Here is a 12,928-nt window from a genome sequence, read left to right as displayed (position 1 = left end):
ATGAAGCATGCCACCAACTAGGTTGGTGGGTGAGGGCTTCATGAATACACCAACAAGGTGCCCGTGACAGAACTAATTTGAGTACTGTAACACTTTGGTCAACTTAAGCTAGTCCTCTTTGTTTAATCACATTGCAGGGAATAAACAGAGGGGTGCGGAAAAGACTTAGGATGAAACAGGCTGCAAAAACAAATTCTGCATAAATGGCAACAGGGCTTTATTGCTGCAGTGCAGGGCACCGAGAGCTCAATCACGGTCTGGGGCCGAGGACATGACACATGAGATAAACCTGCCTACCAGGAGGTAAGAAGGAAAGACAGGAAGCAAGAACAGGGACTCAAAGACACCCACGAACCACATGCCGACAAGTAGCGTGTAATGACAGTCAAGTCAAGAGACAAAAGAACAAATTAAAAACAGACACCATGTGCAAATTAAAAAAGAAATGTGCAGTTAAATGCAAGCGGTGATCGGGACAAGCGAACCACTCACGCATCAGGTGAGTAATCCGCTCCTCAACTGGTCAGGAGTTCCTTTCTTACCTCGAACTGATTTATGTTGTACAGAGACACAAAATATGCACGTGTAATTTTCAATTCGAGAACAAATAGAATCGATGAAATGTGTAATCGCAAGGCAACACCAGAAATGCAGGTGTTATTGTTAGAAAACGCGCTCCTGTTCGAAATAAAGCGGCATGGAGTTAAGCTATTAAACCCACAGGCGCCACGCTGGAGCGCCGAGCCTTCGCCCTCGCATACATACGGCTTGCCTATTAGTGGAGTAAGCGGGACAAACATGGTGAATCCAGTTCAATAACATTCAGTGAACTTGAGTTCATCTCGTGAAAACGTAACTGGAACTGAGTGAATGAAAATATATCGTCACATTGTCCAGAACCATGGTGCTTCCGATTCCTCAAACAACTTTGTCCTTTCAACAGCGCCATAATATTTCACAGATTGTGCGGCTGTTTGAATGTCAATCAGCATTAATATACTTGCGGTGGGAAAAAACACGTCAGCGAGTCTAATGGACTGGAGCGCCAAAACTGTTGAGCTGGCTCCAGGTGACTGACTGCAGACAACTGAGCGGCCCAGCGTGCCAGAGAAACACGTCACCTCTTGGGCTGGACAATCCAGCAAAGGAAACCTAAGTAACCGACGGAGATCACCGTCTCATACCAGCAGCTCAGATCCTGAGCGATAGGTGCCAGTAGCTACTGTGGCAGGAGTCTCACTTTGCGCTCGAAAGCCACTAGACACAACCAAGGAACTGCTTGTAATGTGCTGGAAAAGATAAATCCTTTCTCTGATACAGGCGCATCATAAGGATTTTGGTCCGATTTCAGCTCTTTCATGTCCTCCTTGGCCAGGTCACGGGCAGTGCGCAGGCGCACTCGCCTAAGGTCTGAATGTGCTGACATCTAATATTCACGGATAGTGGGGCGTGGTTTCAATATTGTAGCACAGCAGCAGCAGCAGCTCACCGGCATTGCTGCGAATGATCTCTGCGGCGCCCTCTCATCTCTCATATGGAAGGTCCTGATTTGCTCTAAAAAAACTTGTTTTATGGATGTTGCTTTAAACTAAAACATTTCTCTGCAAAACGTCTTTAATAGACTCACATATCATCCACATTAAAATACATCAACGGAAAGTGCATTTAAAACAATCTGCTTAAGATTTATTGAAGTTAATCAGGGCAAGACTCTCTGCAGAACAGAGCTGGGTCTATCAGAGGCCCCTGAAAGGCTGGGGCTCTGGGCCAGAGCCCACTTGGCACATGCCTTGAAACGTCTCTGCTTTTATTCGCTGAGATTGTAATCAATGCTTTACCCAAACACTGCTCACGCTTGCATTAATACCATGATTTCTGTTTATTACCGTTTTTGTGTGTAAGTTATTGAAAACCTGAAGTGTGCAGAAGAAACTCGATTTTGTGAAAGGAGGGTAACACCCAGTGAATGGAGGTGTGTTTCAGCCAGTCTTTCACATAGTGACGTAACTTTCAGGCCGCAAGGTTTCTGCTACTAATGACAACACTTTGGTGAACACTGGAGCTGCTGTTTGGCTGAAAGATGGACCTAAAACCGGTGAATGTGGGCTACTATAATGGAGCATTTGCAACACCTGCATGGTGCCAGACTGGGGTATGAAAGTAGGTATCGTGTATGATGGCCACTGTGCATGCATACATGCTGACATCCGGAGGCAAAAAAGAAGAAAGCAAACATTAGCGAAGCCGATACGCCGTCACTTGAGATAGCACATTATGAGATCTACTGGCTTTGCCAGTGCTCATTTCACACAAGTAGGATCAACATCTCTGTGGCTATCACCTACCCCATCAAAATAAATCCCATCAGATGTCCATTCAATGTTTTTATTTACATTTGGAACTCTCTTTTTAGTGAATATTCTAACTGCAAATTCCTCACCTTTAGAATACTCCAAGGCACCAGGCACGATCTAGACAATTTTCCAGCAATAATTCCGCACGCCAGTAGGGGGCGCCATGTAGCTTAGAGGTCATTCCGTACCACCCCAGAAGTGCCAGGGCGGAGCTGCTTATAATAGCCACTCCTGCACACTAACGCCAATTTCTCAACATTTCTCATCCGCAACCTCAGACTTGGAACATTTCAAATACATTGTCAATGAAAGCATGCTAATCTCTAACTTGGGACTTTACTAAAATGTAAAGGAGAACACTACGCAGCGCGGGTTGGGGCTAGAGGGGCGGGGTTGAAGAGAAGGGAGGGCCCTGAGGGAGCCCCCTGAACGTTCTATACAGCTGTTGAAATTGCCTGGCTGTACAGCCAAGTCAGCTTTCTATCCTTCTATCCCAACAACCTAGTCCCATAAAAGGAAATATCGACAAAGGATGCTTACAAGTCTCTTAAAAACTCAGCTGATCTCATCCAGGCATGCCTTCTATGCAAAACACTGGTGCAAATAGCTCTATTAGGCAGCCTGTAGTGTCTAAGTGGGTCTCGTCCTCACTGCGCCCCTGGATTCAAGCTGGTTCCACGATGCTTGTTTCTGGTCCAGGGAGGACCTGGCTTAGCAGTTGGGGCTAGACTGTTCTTGAAAGGTGCATCTGGGCAAGAGTTTAAGTTTTGAGTTTTTTAGGATGAAATATCCAAATCAATGTAGATAGATCCGATGAAATTAGTCATATATTCGTGCTTTATTAAACAAGTAGGAAAAAAGAAGAGAGATGGCACAGCCAACACGTGTTTCGCCCCCTAACAGGCCATCGGGCCTGGGGCTTCCTCCGGGCGGGTAGTCACGTAATGGGGTTTCTATGAAAATAATTGGGTATGTAAACCCGGGCTTCTCCGGTCTTGGCTAATGCCAGATTCGGTGAGTTTCTACGGCTTCATAACGCTCCAAGCCGTAGAAACTCACCGAATCTGGCATCTGTTAGGGGGCGAAACACGTGTTGGCTGTGCCATCTCTCTTCTTTTTTCCTACTTGATGAATAAAGCACGAATATATGACTAATTTCATCGGATCTATCTACATTGATTTGGATATTTCATCCTAAGAAACTCAAAACTTAAACTCTTGCCCAGATACACCTTTCAAGTCCTACTTTAAATTAGGGGGATAGGGGCCTCTCCCCCTGTTTCTGGGCCAGAACCAGTACAAGAAGGATACATGCTTATTACATGATTAGTAAGGGATGATGATTTTTTTCCCCTCAATCACTTGCAACGGAGCTAGACTGTTCCCATGAGGAGCAGGGTCAAGAACGATGAATGTAATCCAAATCTCTTGACTGGGGATGAATGCTTGATTTGTTCTGCATTCCTTCCATCATTTTTGTGTCTATTGCTTTCTCACCCTAATGCCTAGACGTGGCTCGCGGCATCAATGTAACACTGGATTCAAGCCGGCCTGGCTGATGAGGGGTGATACTCCAAAACTGGTCCCAGTATGCTTGTTTCTGGTCCAGGGAGGACCTGGCTTGGCATTTGAGGCTGGACTGCTCCCATGAGGAGGAAGGTCAAGACTGATCTGCACATGGCTGTCTGAACTGGGGTGGCATGGTGAGCAAAAGAACAATGGATTTCGTCCATCATTTGTGTGTCTTTTGCTTAAAACAACAAATATGCATATGCCACAGTAACCCACATGCCCCTTCTGGTTCTGCTATCACCAAGCTATACAGGGGATACAGTAAATAAAAGCAGGGGCTCGAACTCCCGCCATATCGCGAGCAGCATAATCTTTGTAACACTCTTTGTAACACTCATGACAAGTCGTGATAATAGAGGTGGTCGCAGTCAGTGGAATAGCCATGAATCAGACATGAAGAACAATAATGACCAAAATCTTTAAAATTAGTCCTTGAAGAACACTTGACTACCTTCTGTAACAATATATCTGTAAGAAACATTGGTTAGTTATAGATTCCTTACCTTAGAATTACCCCCAGGCGTCAGACTGGATCGGGAAAGTTTTTCGTCAGCAGTACCTCTGCGCGTCGGAAGGTGGCGTCGATCGGCTCCGCATTCGTCGTTGACGTCATGGTTTGCCGGGATGACGTCACGGTAGCTACGTAGACGCCGCCCTCGCGTGCTGACGTCAATTCGGTACACTGCCAGAAACGCAAAGCCATGCAGGACACTGACCACTGGTGCACAAAACTAGGGCCCTGAAAGGAAGTCCTTAACCCTAGAAATCAGTTCGCAGAACGGGGAGGATGGGTGGGGCGGTAAGGAATCTATAACTTACCTATGTTTCTTCTAGATATATCGTTACTGAAGGTGCGTAACTGGTTCATCTGAAAGAAACAGTTAGTTATAGATTCCTTACCTTAGAATAGATACCCCAGCAATACCAACACCAGAGGTGGGTCTGCGAACCAAGTTCACAACAGAAAGTCCTGGAGAACAGAACGGCTAAAGAAGCCGTCTCTCCGGACTTAGCTGTCCAGGCAGTAGTGTTTTGTAAACATGTGCAGCGATGCCCACGTAGCTGCCTGACAGATGTCATTCAGAGGGACTACTCGTCCCAAAGCAGTAGCGGCTGCCGTCGCCCTGTTGGAATGGGCGCGTAGCCCCACTGGAGGCTCCTTTTTTGCTAGAGAATAGCAGGGTTTAATACAGAAAACGACCCACCAAGAGATGGTCCACTTGTGTACAGCCCGAACTTTCACGTAGCCAAAAAAGAGCTGGTCTTCCACCCGGAACTGTTTGGTGCGATCCAGATAAAAGAAAAGCACACGTTTTGGGTCCAGACGTTGGAGCCTCTCTTTCTCTTTAGAAGGATGAAGAGGCGGAAAGAAGGTGGGCAAAGTGATGGTTTGCCCGATGTAAAAGGAGGTGACTACCTTGGGAAGAAAGGATGGACGAGTTCTTAGGACAACCTTGTCCGGATGTCCAGCCAGAAACGGAGGCTTTGATGAAAGAGCCTGGAGCTCACTCACTCTTCTGGCAGATGTGATGGCTACCAGGAATGCAGTCTTAAGAGTTAAGAGTCATAGAAGACAGTTGTGGAGCGGCTCAAAGGGAGCGCACATCAAATAGGTCAAGATCAAATTCAAGTCCCACTGAGGCATTATGAAGGGAATAGGAGGAAAGAGATGAGTAATGCCTTTTAAGAAACGATTCACAACCGGGGATTTGAAGAGAGAAGGCTGATCAGGAAGCCATAGAAAGGCAGAAATGGCCGAAAGATATCCCTTGATAGTGCCCAGGGCAGAGCTCTGCTGGGCCAAAGAAAGGAGGAACGAGAGAACCTCAGAAAGAGGGGCAGAAAGGGGATCTACAGCCTTTGCTGCGCACCATGCCACATATTTTTCCATCTGCAGGCGTATACCGTCTTAGTGGAGGGACGCCTGGCTGCCAAGATTTCATCACAGACTTCGGGAGGCAAGTGAAATGACGTCAACTGCTGCCGCTCAATCTCCACGCAAGGAGGTGGAGGCTGGACAGGTTCGGGTGGAGGACCATCCCCTGCTGCTGCGACAGAAGATCCTCCCGAAGAGGCAGTCTGATCGGAGGATCGATGGCAATGTTGATGCAGCTCGGGATACCATACTCTTCGTATCCAATCCGGAGCCACGAGAATGACTTTGGCCTGTCACGCTTGATTTTATTCAGCACTCTGGGCAGAAGTGGTATAGGCGGAAAGGCGTTTAGAAGACCGCAACTCCACTCGCAGCAAAACGAGTGGCGAATAGATCTAACCAAGGCTCTCCACACTGCTGAAAGAGACCTTGCACCACCTCCGAATGAAGACGCCACTCATGGTCCATCATGCACCTGCGGCTGAGTTCGTCCGCCCTGGCGTTCAGAGAACCTGCCAGGTGTTGAACGACCAGGGATATGCCCTGATGTTCCAGCCATGTGGAGAGGTGGAGGGCCTCCTGACATAGGGTCCACGACCCCACCCCGCCTTGTTTGCTGCAGTACCACATGGCGGTGGTGTTGTCCATGAACACCTGCACTACTCTTACCCGAAGAGAGGGAAGGAAAGCTTTGAGTGCAAGACAGATCGTCCGAAGCTCCAGAAGATTGATGCGGTGCCCGGACTCCGCCGGAAACCAGTGGCCTCTGTCCTCCACCTCTCCCATGTGACCGCCCCATCCCAGAAGGGATGCGTCTGTCACCACTGTGTGTTTTGGTTGGGGAAGAGAAAGGGACCTACCTTTGACTTAATCCTGGTTCGTGAGCCACCACTGCAATTGTCGTGCAGTGCCCTCTGAGTTCTGAACGCAATTGGACAGATTCCCCTGATGCTGCACCCACTGGAACTTCAGGTCCCACTGCACAGCCCCCATATGCCACCTGGCATGATCGACCATCAGGATGCAGGAGGCCATGAGGCCCACCAGCCTCAGGGTCATCCTGACCGAAACTCGGGATAGAAGCTGAAAGATCAGAATCATAGCCCCAATATCCCAGACTCGCTGCTCGGGAGGATAAACCCGAAACTGCACCGTGTCCAGGTCCGCTCCAATGAAGAGGAGCTTCTGAGAGGGAGTCAGATGTGACTGCGGCACATTGATGGAAACCCCAGCGAATGCAGGAGGTCGGCCGTAGACTGGAGGTGGGAGGAGACAGCCTGGGGCGAGCTCGCCTTCACCAGCCAGTCGTCGAGATAGGAGAAGACTGGAAGCCCTGATCTGCGCAGATGAGCTGCGACCACCGCCATCAGTTTCGTGAACACCCGAGGGGCGCTGGTAAAGCCAAAGGGGAGCACGGTAAACTGAAAGTCCTCGTGGCCTACCGTAAACCGCAGGTAACGCCAGTGGGCTGGCAGGACGGGGATGTGAAAATAAGCGTCCTGCAAGTACAACGCTACCATCCAGTCTCTAGGGTCGAGGGCAGACAAGACCTGAGCGAGCGTCAACATCTTGAACTTCTCCTTCTGGAGGAAGCGGTTGACGTTTCTGAGATCCAAGATAGAACGTAGGCCCCTGTCCTTTTTGGGTACCAGAAAGTAGTGGGATTAGCAACCATGACCTACTTCCGGTGCAGGAACGCGCTTGATGGCTCCCTTGGCCAGGAGAGCAGTGACTTCCTGTTGGAGAAGGCCCAGATGATCCTCCGACATACGATGGTACTGAGGTGTCATGGCTGGAGGGGTAGCCCTGAAGGGGAAGGAGTAGCCCCTTCGGACTATCTGCGAAACCCACCTGTCCGACGTGATGGTGGGCCAGTGGGGGAGGTGATGGCATATCCTGCCGCCCACTGCCGATTGCTGGGCCTGAGATGTCGGACTAGGAAGGTTTGGAGGCTGAAGCAGAGGGGGGGTTGGTGGACTGGCCCGCCCGCTGGTCCCTTGAATCATGGCGGTGGTTCCCACGTCGCCAGCCGGGCCAAGGTTGGGGAACTTGCGTCGGCCTGTGGCTCTGGGTGGGACGTAGTGGAGCACCCCTTCCGCAGCCATGAAAGGGGCGAAAAGCAGACTGCGCAGGGCGGCTGGAGAGGCCCAGGACTTGGCCGTAGCCCATGAGTCCTTGAAATGCTCTAGAGCGTTGTCTGCTTTGTCGCCAAAGAGGCGACGGCCATCGAAGGGCATGTCCATAAGGGTGTTCTGGACATCCCCAGAAAAGCCAGTTGATCTCATCCAGGCGTAGCGTCGAAGGGCTACCGACGTGGAAAGCGTTCTGCCAAAAGAGTTGGCGGTATCCAGCCCACAACGGATGGTAACCTTTGCTGTGTCCCTCCCGGCGACAACAGCCTGGGAGAGTACAGTCCGGGCCTCCTCCGGACACTGAGGCAGCACTTGCACAACCGTGTCCTACACAGAGTGGGAATAACGGCCCAATAGACATGCGGCGTTTACCGACCACAGTCCCAAGCTCGACTGAAGCCTGGCGCCCAGACAGATAAGCAGCCCCACCCCCATCAGCATCTTGAGACCCTCACGGGGGAGTAGGCACGCTATATAAACCCCTGATTGATTGAAGAGAGTTTAGGGATGAAGAATTGGTAAAAATGACAATGCACTCAATCTTAGTATCAAGAAACAGCAGATTTAAATGTATACAATTTAATTACTGCCAGCACACCTACCACATCCCTACTAGGCAGTGAATCCCCCAGATGCAGCCTTCTTTCATATGATATGGGATTAATCAGAGATGACAAGATACTGGGATATGGTTATACACCATATTAACAGGCTCTGGGAGAATGACTGACATTGTTGCTGGGGTATGTTTTTTAAGACTTTTCCCATGTTTGGGACCTAATAAAAGCAAGAGCAAATTCACATTAGCATTACTATTAGCCAAGCACAATATAGCCAGGGACTGAAAATAACATAAAGCATCACCAATAAAGAAATGGCCAGATGGGCCTCATCTGAGATAGCATTTCTACATAACATAGCTATAGAAACATCCAATTGGAGACCTGGGAACAAGTTGCCAGGAATTCACAGCCACAAAAGGTGCCATGCTCCCTTGAAACATTATCCCAAGACTGTACTGAGGACATGACGAAACACTTTCATGCCTAATGGATGACCTACATTAACTCGTAACTTTGATCTAGGTAGATATATTCACCAGGAATTGGCTACTGAACCAATGTACGGTATAGGGCTTGCAAAGTGTAACAATCACCTCCTGACTTCAGTAGAAACTCCTAGTTCCTGCTAATGACCTATTCACGACAGACTAGAAAATGTATAATTTTTGTGACGTCACTTGGCATGGGTAATTGTTTTTTTGACTGGGGAAAAAAATAAGGCAATCAATTAAGTTTATAAAAACAGATAATGTATAAGGTCTTTTGCATTCTATGACTAAGACAAATATCACAATAGTACAGACATCTTAATATAAAAGAGGCGGTTGCTCACCTTTTGTAAAATCTTCCAGACTTTCTGATAAAATCCCACTGGTACCCTATTGAGAGCCCCGTCCAGCCGTCTCCTGCGCAGCCACTGACCCTGATGGCTGTGCGTAGAATGGTCATCTCCAAAACCAGACATGTCTCCAGAAATGGACATTCCAGGTTTCTTCAAATGCAAGGAAATAGATTACTTCAATGTTTAAAAAGAGGATCTTTGACAATAAGCATTACTTTGCAGACATCAGACATCAAGTATACCCCTTCACAGTAGAGTAGTGTAATTGGTGTGTAATTTAATTACTTTATTCTGGCAAACAAAAAATGCTGTCAAGCTTTAGAGGTTTGGCATTATGGTGCGGTCAAAAAATCTATATGCAAGTTATACACAAGGTTTATCTGATTCTTGAAGCAAGCTTACAGAACTGCCTAAAATAAATGAAAACGCTGGATCATTTACTGAAATCCGGAAAATGGATAAACTTGTAACAAGGGTTGTCCAGCTAGGCTATATTCACTACAGATGTACATTAAGAATATCCTCTAGTGTAAATATGAATTACAGTGGCATGTTCTATTGTGCAAAAAATAAGTGATAGATTTGGATTGATTGACCTTAAGCCTGAAGTGATTAAAACCAATTTCATCATACTGCCGAACCACTGCTGTCCCATTTGAGTCTCCATCCAGCATTTACACAAGGTCTTAAGAATTTGTCTGATGAAAATTGATGAAGCAGGATTTCAGCAATTCCTTGCAATCATCTTTTTTACGTTGTTTTGGATTGATGTAGAGAATTGGCCAGGTCACATCGTAAATACAGTGAAACACAGCACTGTGATGTAACCAATGGGCCAATAGTACATCTGGGCATGTGCTCCAAAAATACCTCTTACCTGTACTATCTTCACGTTTCCAACCTCCAAACGCACCCTTAATGCTAACATTTAAATACTGCTTAAATGACCTGTAGACACCCTAACATTACCCTATCTTCCTCCGAGCTTTTACTCATTTTGTATCCTTATGTTTCATAATAAAATTACTATTTTCAAAGATGATCCTTTCTGGGATGACAATTCACCTTCTCGATCTGTTAATGCCTTTTTTAAATAAACGCCATACCTATACTTTCCAATAGATGGTGCACTGAACAGTCGGTAAGAAAAACTTACCTTGAATTTATTTTTTTCACATCAACACCCTTTTCAACTATTTTACAAGGGCAAATTGGGTTAGATCATAACAGCACTGCACTAGCCTCCAGCTATTCGACGTTGAACAACTAAATCAAAAACTAAAACAACATAATTATCAAATGTTAATACAAAATCGACACAATTTAATTGCAACTATACCTCACAGCCTAGACACTCTCTTAGACTCCCCTTATTGCCTTCTGAAAGTGTTACACACTGAAGTACCACTGACGAACGACAAGAGTAGCACAAGGTTAAACAAATACATCGAAAATCAATAAATCAGGTATGAGGAACTTTTACTTGGGAAAGAAAACAGTTAAGACAAAAAAGAAACAATAATGCCAAACCTTGCTATTAATGAAAACCTATTAAAAACAAACTTGTGGACAAAAAAAACTATTTACACAGAATTCCCTAAGCTACATACAGCAACATAACATTTTAAATAAACTATGCTTTCTTAGCAGGTCGCCCATACAGCTACCACTTTCAACAATGCAATGGCCACTAATTAGTAAAATCAGTTGTCAATTCTCTGCCTTACAACATAAAACTCAGTCCACTCATCTCCATAAGTGAATCCATCAAACCAACCTTCACTTACAGCACTCTAGCTAAAATAAGACCAGGACCAAATGAACTAAAGAAAGTAGTGACAAGCTGCAGTAGAGAATAGGATAGTTTGACCATGAAGACATTTTTTGAGGTTCTTCATCACTATTTCGAAATACACTGGTACTATAGGAAGCTCTATAGTTGTAACCTAGACAGAACACCCTGAACAACTACCTTTTGTTTTTAGACCTTACAGAGTCACTTGATCGACCCAACTCTATGAGTTGTGTGACTTTTTGTGAATTAAAGATGGGGAGATTCAGCAACCCCAGCATTCCTGGACCTTCGGCTGCTTTGTAAGAGAGAACCAGCAGATCCGTCTAAACATATATAGGCATATGAGCCTTAACAGCAAAGGATTTTCTCTATAGGAGGACATCAATCAATTAGCAACTGTAAGCATAAAACAATAAGCTAGGACTAAATGTTTTAAATGTAAGGAGCTCACTTTTTACTCACCAGCTGCCTGTAACGTTGCCTGCCTCATTGGGACACCGAGACGCCTATCAGCCTTCGGACCCGCTTTTCCCTGCTACACACACCATAGTGTCACGAGCGGTGGGGGACTCCAATTACCGGCAGCACCAGCGGCGAGCACGTCGTGCCGGTCTACAGACGCGCCAGGAGGCGCTTAAAGCAACGCCTGGGCTCCCGCAGAGTGGGAAGCGCGGGGGGTCCCCAGGCTGCACTCGGGCCAAGGGCGGGCCCGTCCGCGCCCATTCGCGGTGAACGAGGCCGGGCTGGGCCCCCCTCTTGGCCTGTAGTCCTTGGATTCCTGCATACCAAAGTCAATGGTGATTGAAGTGTTCCAAGCCGCCGGAGGAGCCTGCCACTGGTTCTTTTGAGTGACACTACTAGCGACTAAGGAGGTAGGAGTGTGCAGTGTGGTGGACTGGGTTTGTCTTATGACTGTTCTATATAGATAATACCCAAATAACTTTGCTTGCGGGATCTTCCCGGTCCAGTGGGCTTATTCAGTTACCTGCCTACATTTTTCTGTGCTTTTAGCCATGGTTAGGCTCAAGGCCACGTCAGCTACTGCTGCGGGGAAGGGAAAATCAGGCGCCATTGTAACAGTTACCACTACGGATTCCTTTTTGCAGAGGGCAGCAGCTGTAATAAATAAGGAGATTGAGATGGTGAACAGGCGCCTCTTGAGGTCTCCAGTAAGCAATTCCCAGGTCCCTCTTTCAGTTACCCTTGCTTCTCAGTCAGTGGGTGAAGATGAACTTTTGAGCCTGACCAATAGCCCTGGGACTGCTGCAGACTCACATATTAACGCTGGGACAAAAACTGCGTCAACCGCCCATTCTAAACAATCGCCAATGCCCCTCTCACCTGTCACTATAATTTGCAATCGGGGGGGTATTGACCCTATTTCTGCACAGGGGAACGTCATTCACACGAGTAGTAACCCGTTGGATTTAACCCCAGGTCGCAGAAGTGAAGCTCCGGCAGCTAAAGGGAACCTGCGGGCGGGCATTGGCTCTAAAAGGAAAATCCAATCCACTGGGGGGAAAGGGAAGAAACCGAAACTTACCATGGTCTCTAAACCCTCAGCATCTGCCACAGTACTCCCTACCGCTATCCCCGCTTTGGATCTTCCTGGGGCTATGGAAGCTTTTCAGTCAGTGTTGTCCAGTCTGCTGGACTTAAAACTGGGTCCCATCTTAGAGAGGCTGATTCGGATTGAAAAATCTATAACATCCCGGATCATTAACGTAGTACCGTCCCTTATAGGATAGCAAAGTGGCGACCTGGACCAGCAAAGTGTACGGGACGCTGACACGCG

At 47.2% G+C, this 12,928-nt stretch overlaps 1 protein-coding gene across 3 annotated transcripts in view; it reads right to left on the bottom strand.

Moving 5' to 3' along the window:
- The window catches only part of PHKA1 (phosphorylase kinase regulatory subunit alpha 1), a 1,109,231-nt gene that overhangs the window by 133,853 nt on the left and 962,450 nt on the right, over nucleotides 1-12,928 (bottom strand). For all 3 annotated transcript variants that reach the window (XM_085630734.1, XM_085630735.1, XM_085630736.1), the window contains one exon: nucleotides 9,330-9,488. In XM_085630734.1, the coding sequence (XP_085486860.1) occupies nucleotides 9,330-9,488 (159 nt within the window). The remainder of the gene's footprint in view (nucleotides 1-9,329; nucleotides 9,489-12,928) is intronic.

This window comes from Triturus cristatus, chromosome 10 (genome assembly GCF_964204655.1).
Source record: "Triturus cristatus chromosome 10, aTriCri1.1, whole genome shotgun sequence".
In the NCBI taxonomy this organism is placed as follows: domain Eukaryota; kingdom Metazoa; phylum Chordata; class Amphibia; order Caudata; family Salamandridae; genus Triturus; species Triturus cristatus.
Note: the sequence above shows the minus strand (reverse complement) of the source record. Positions and strands in the feature narration are given on the sequence as shown.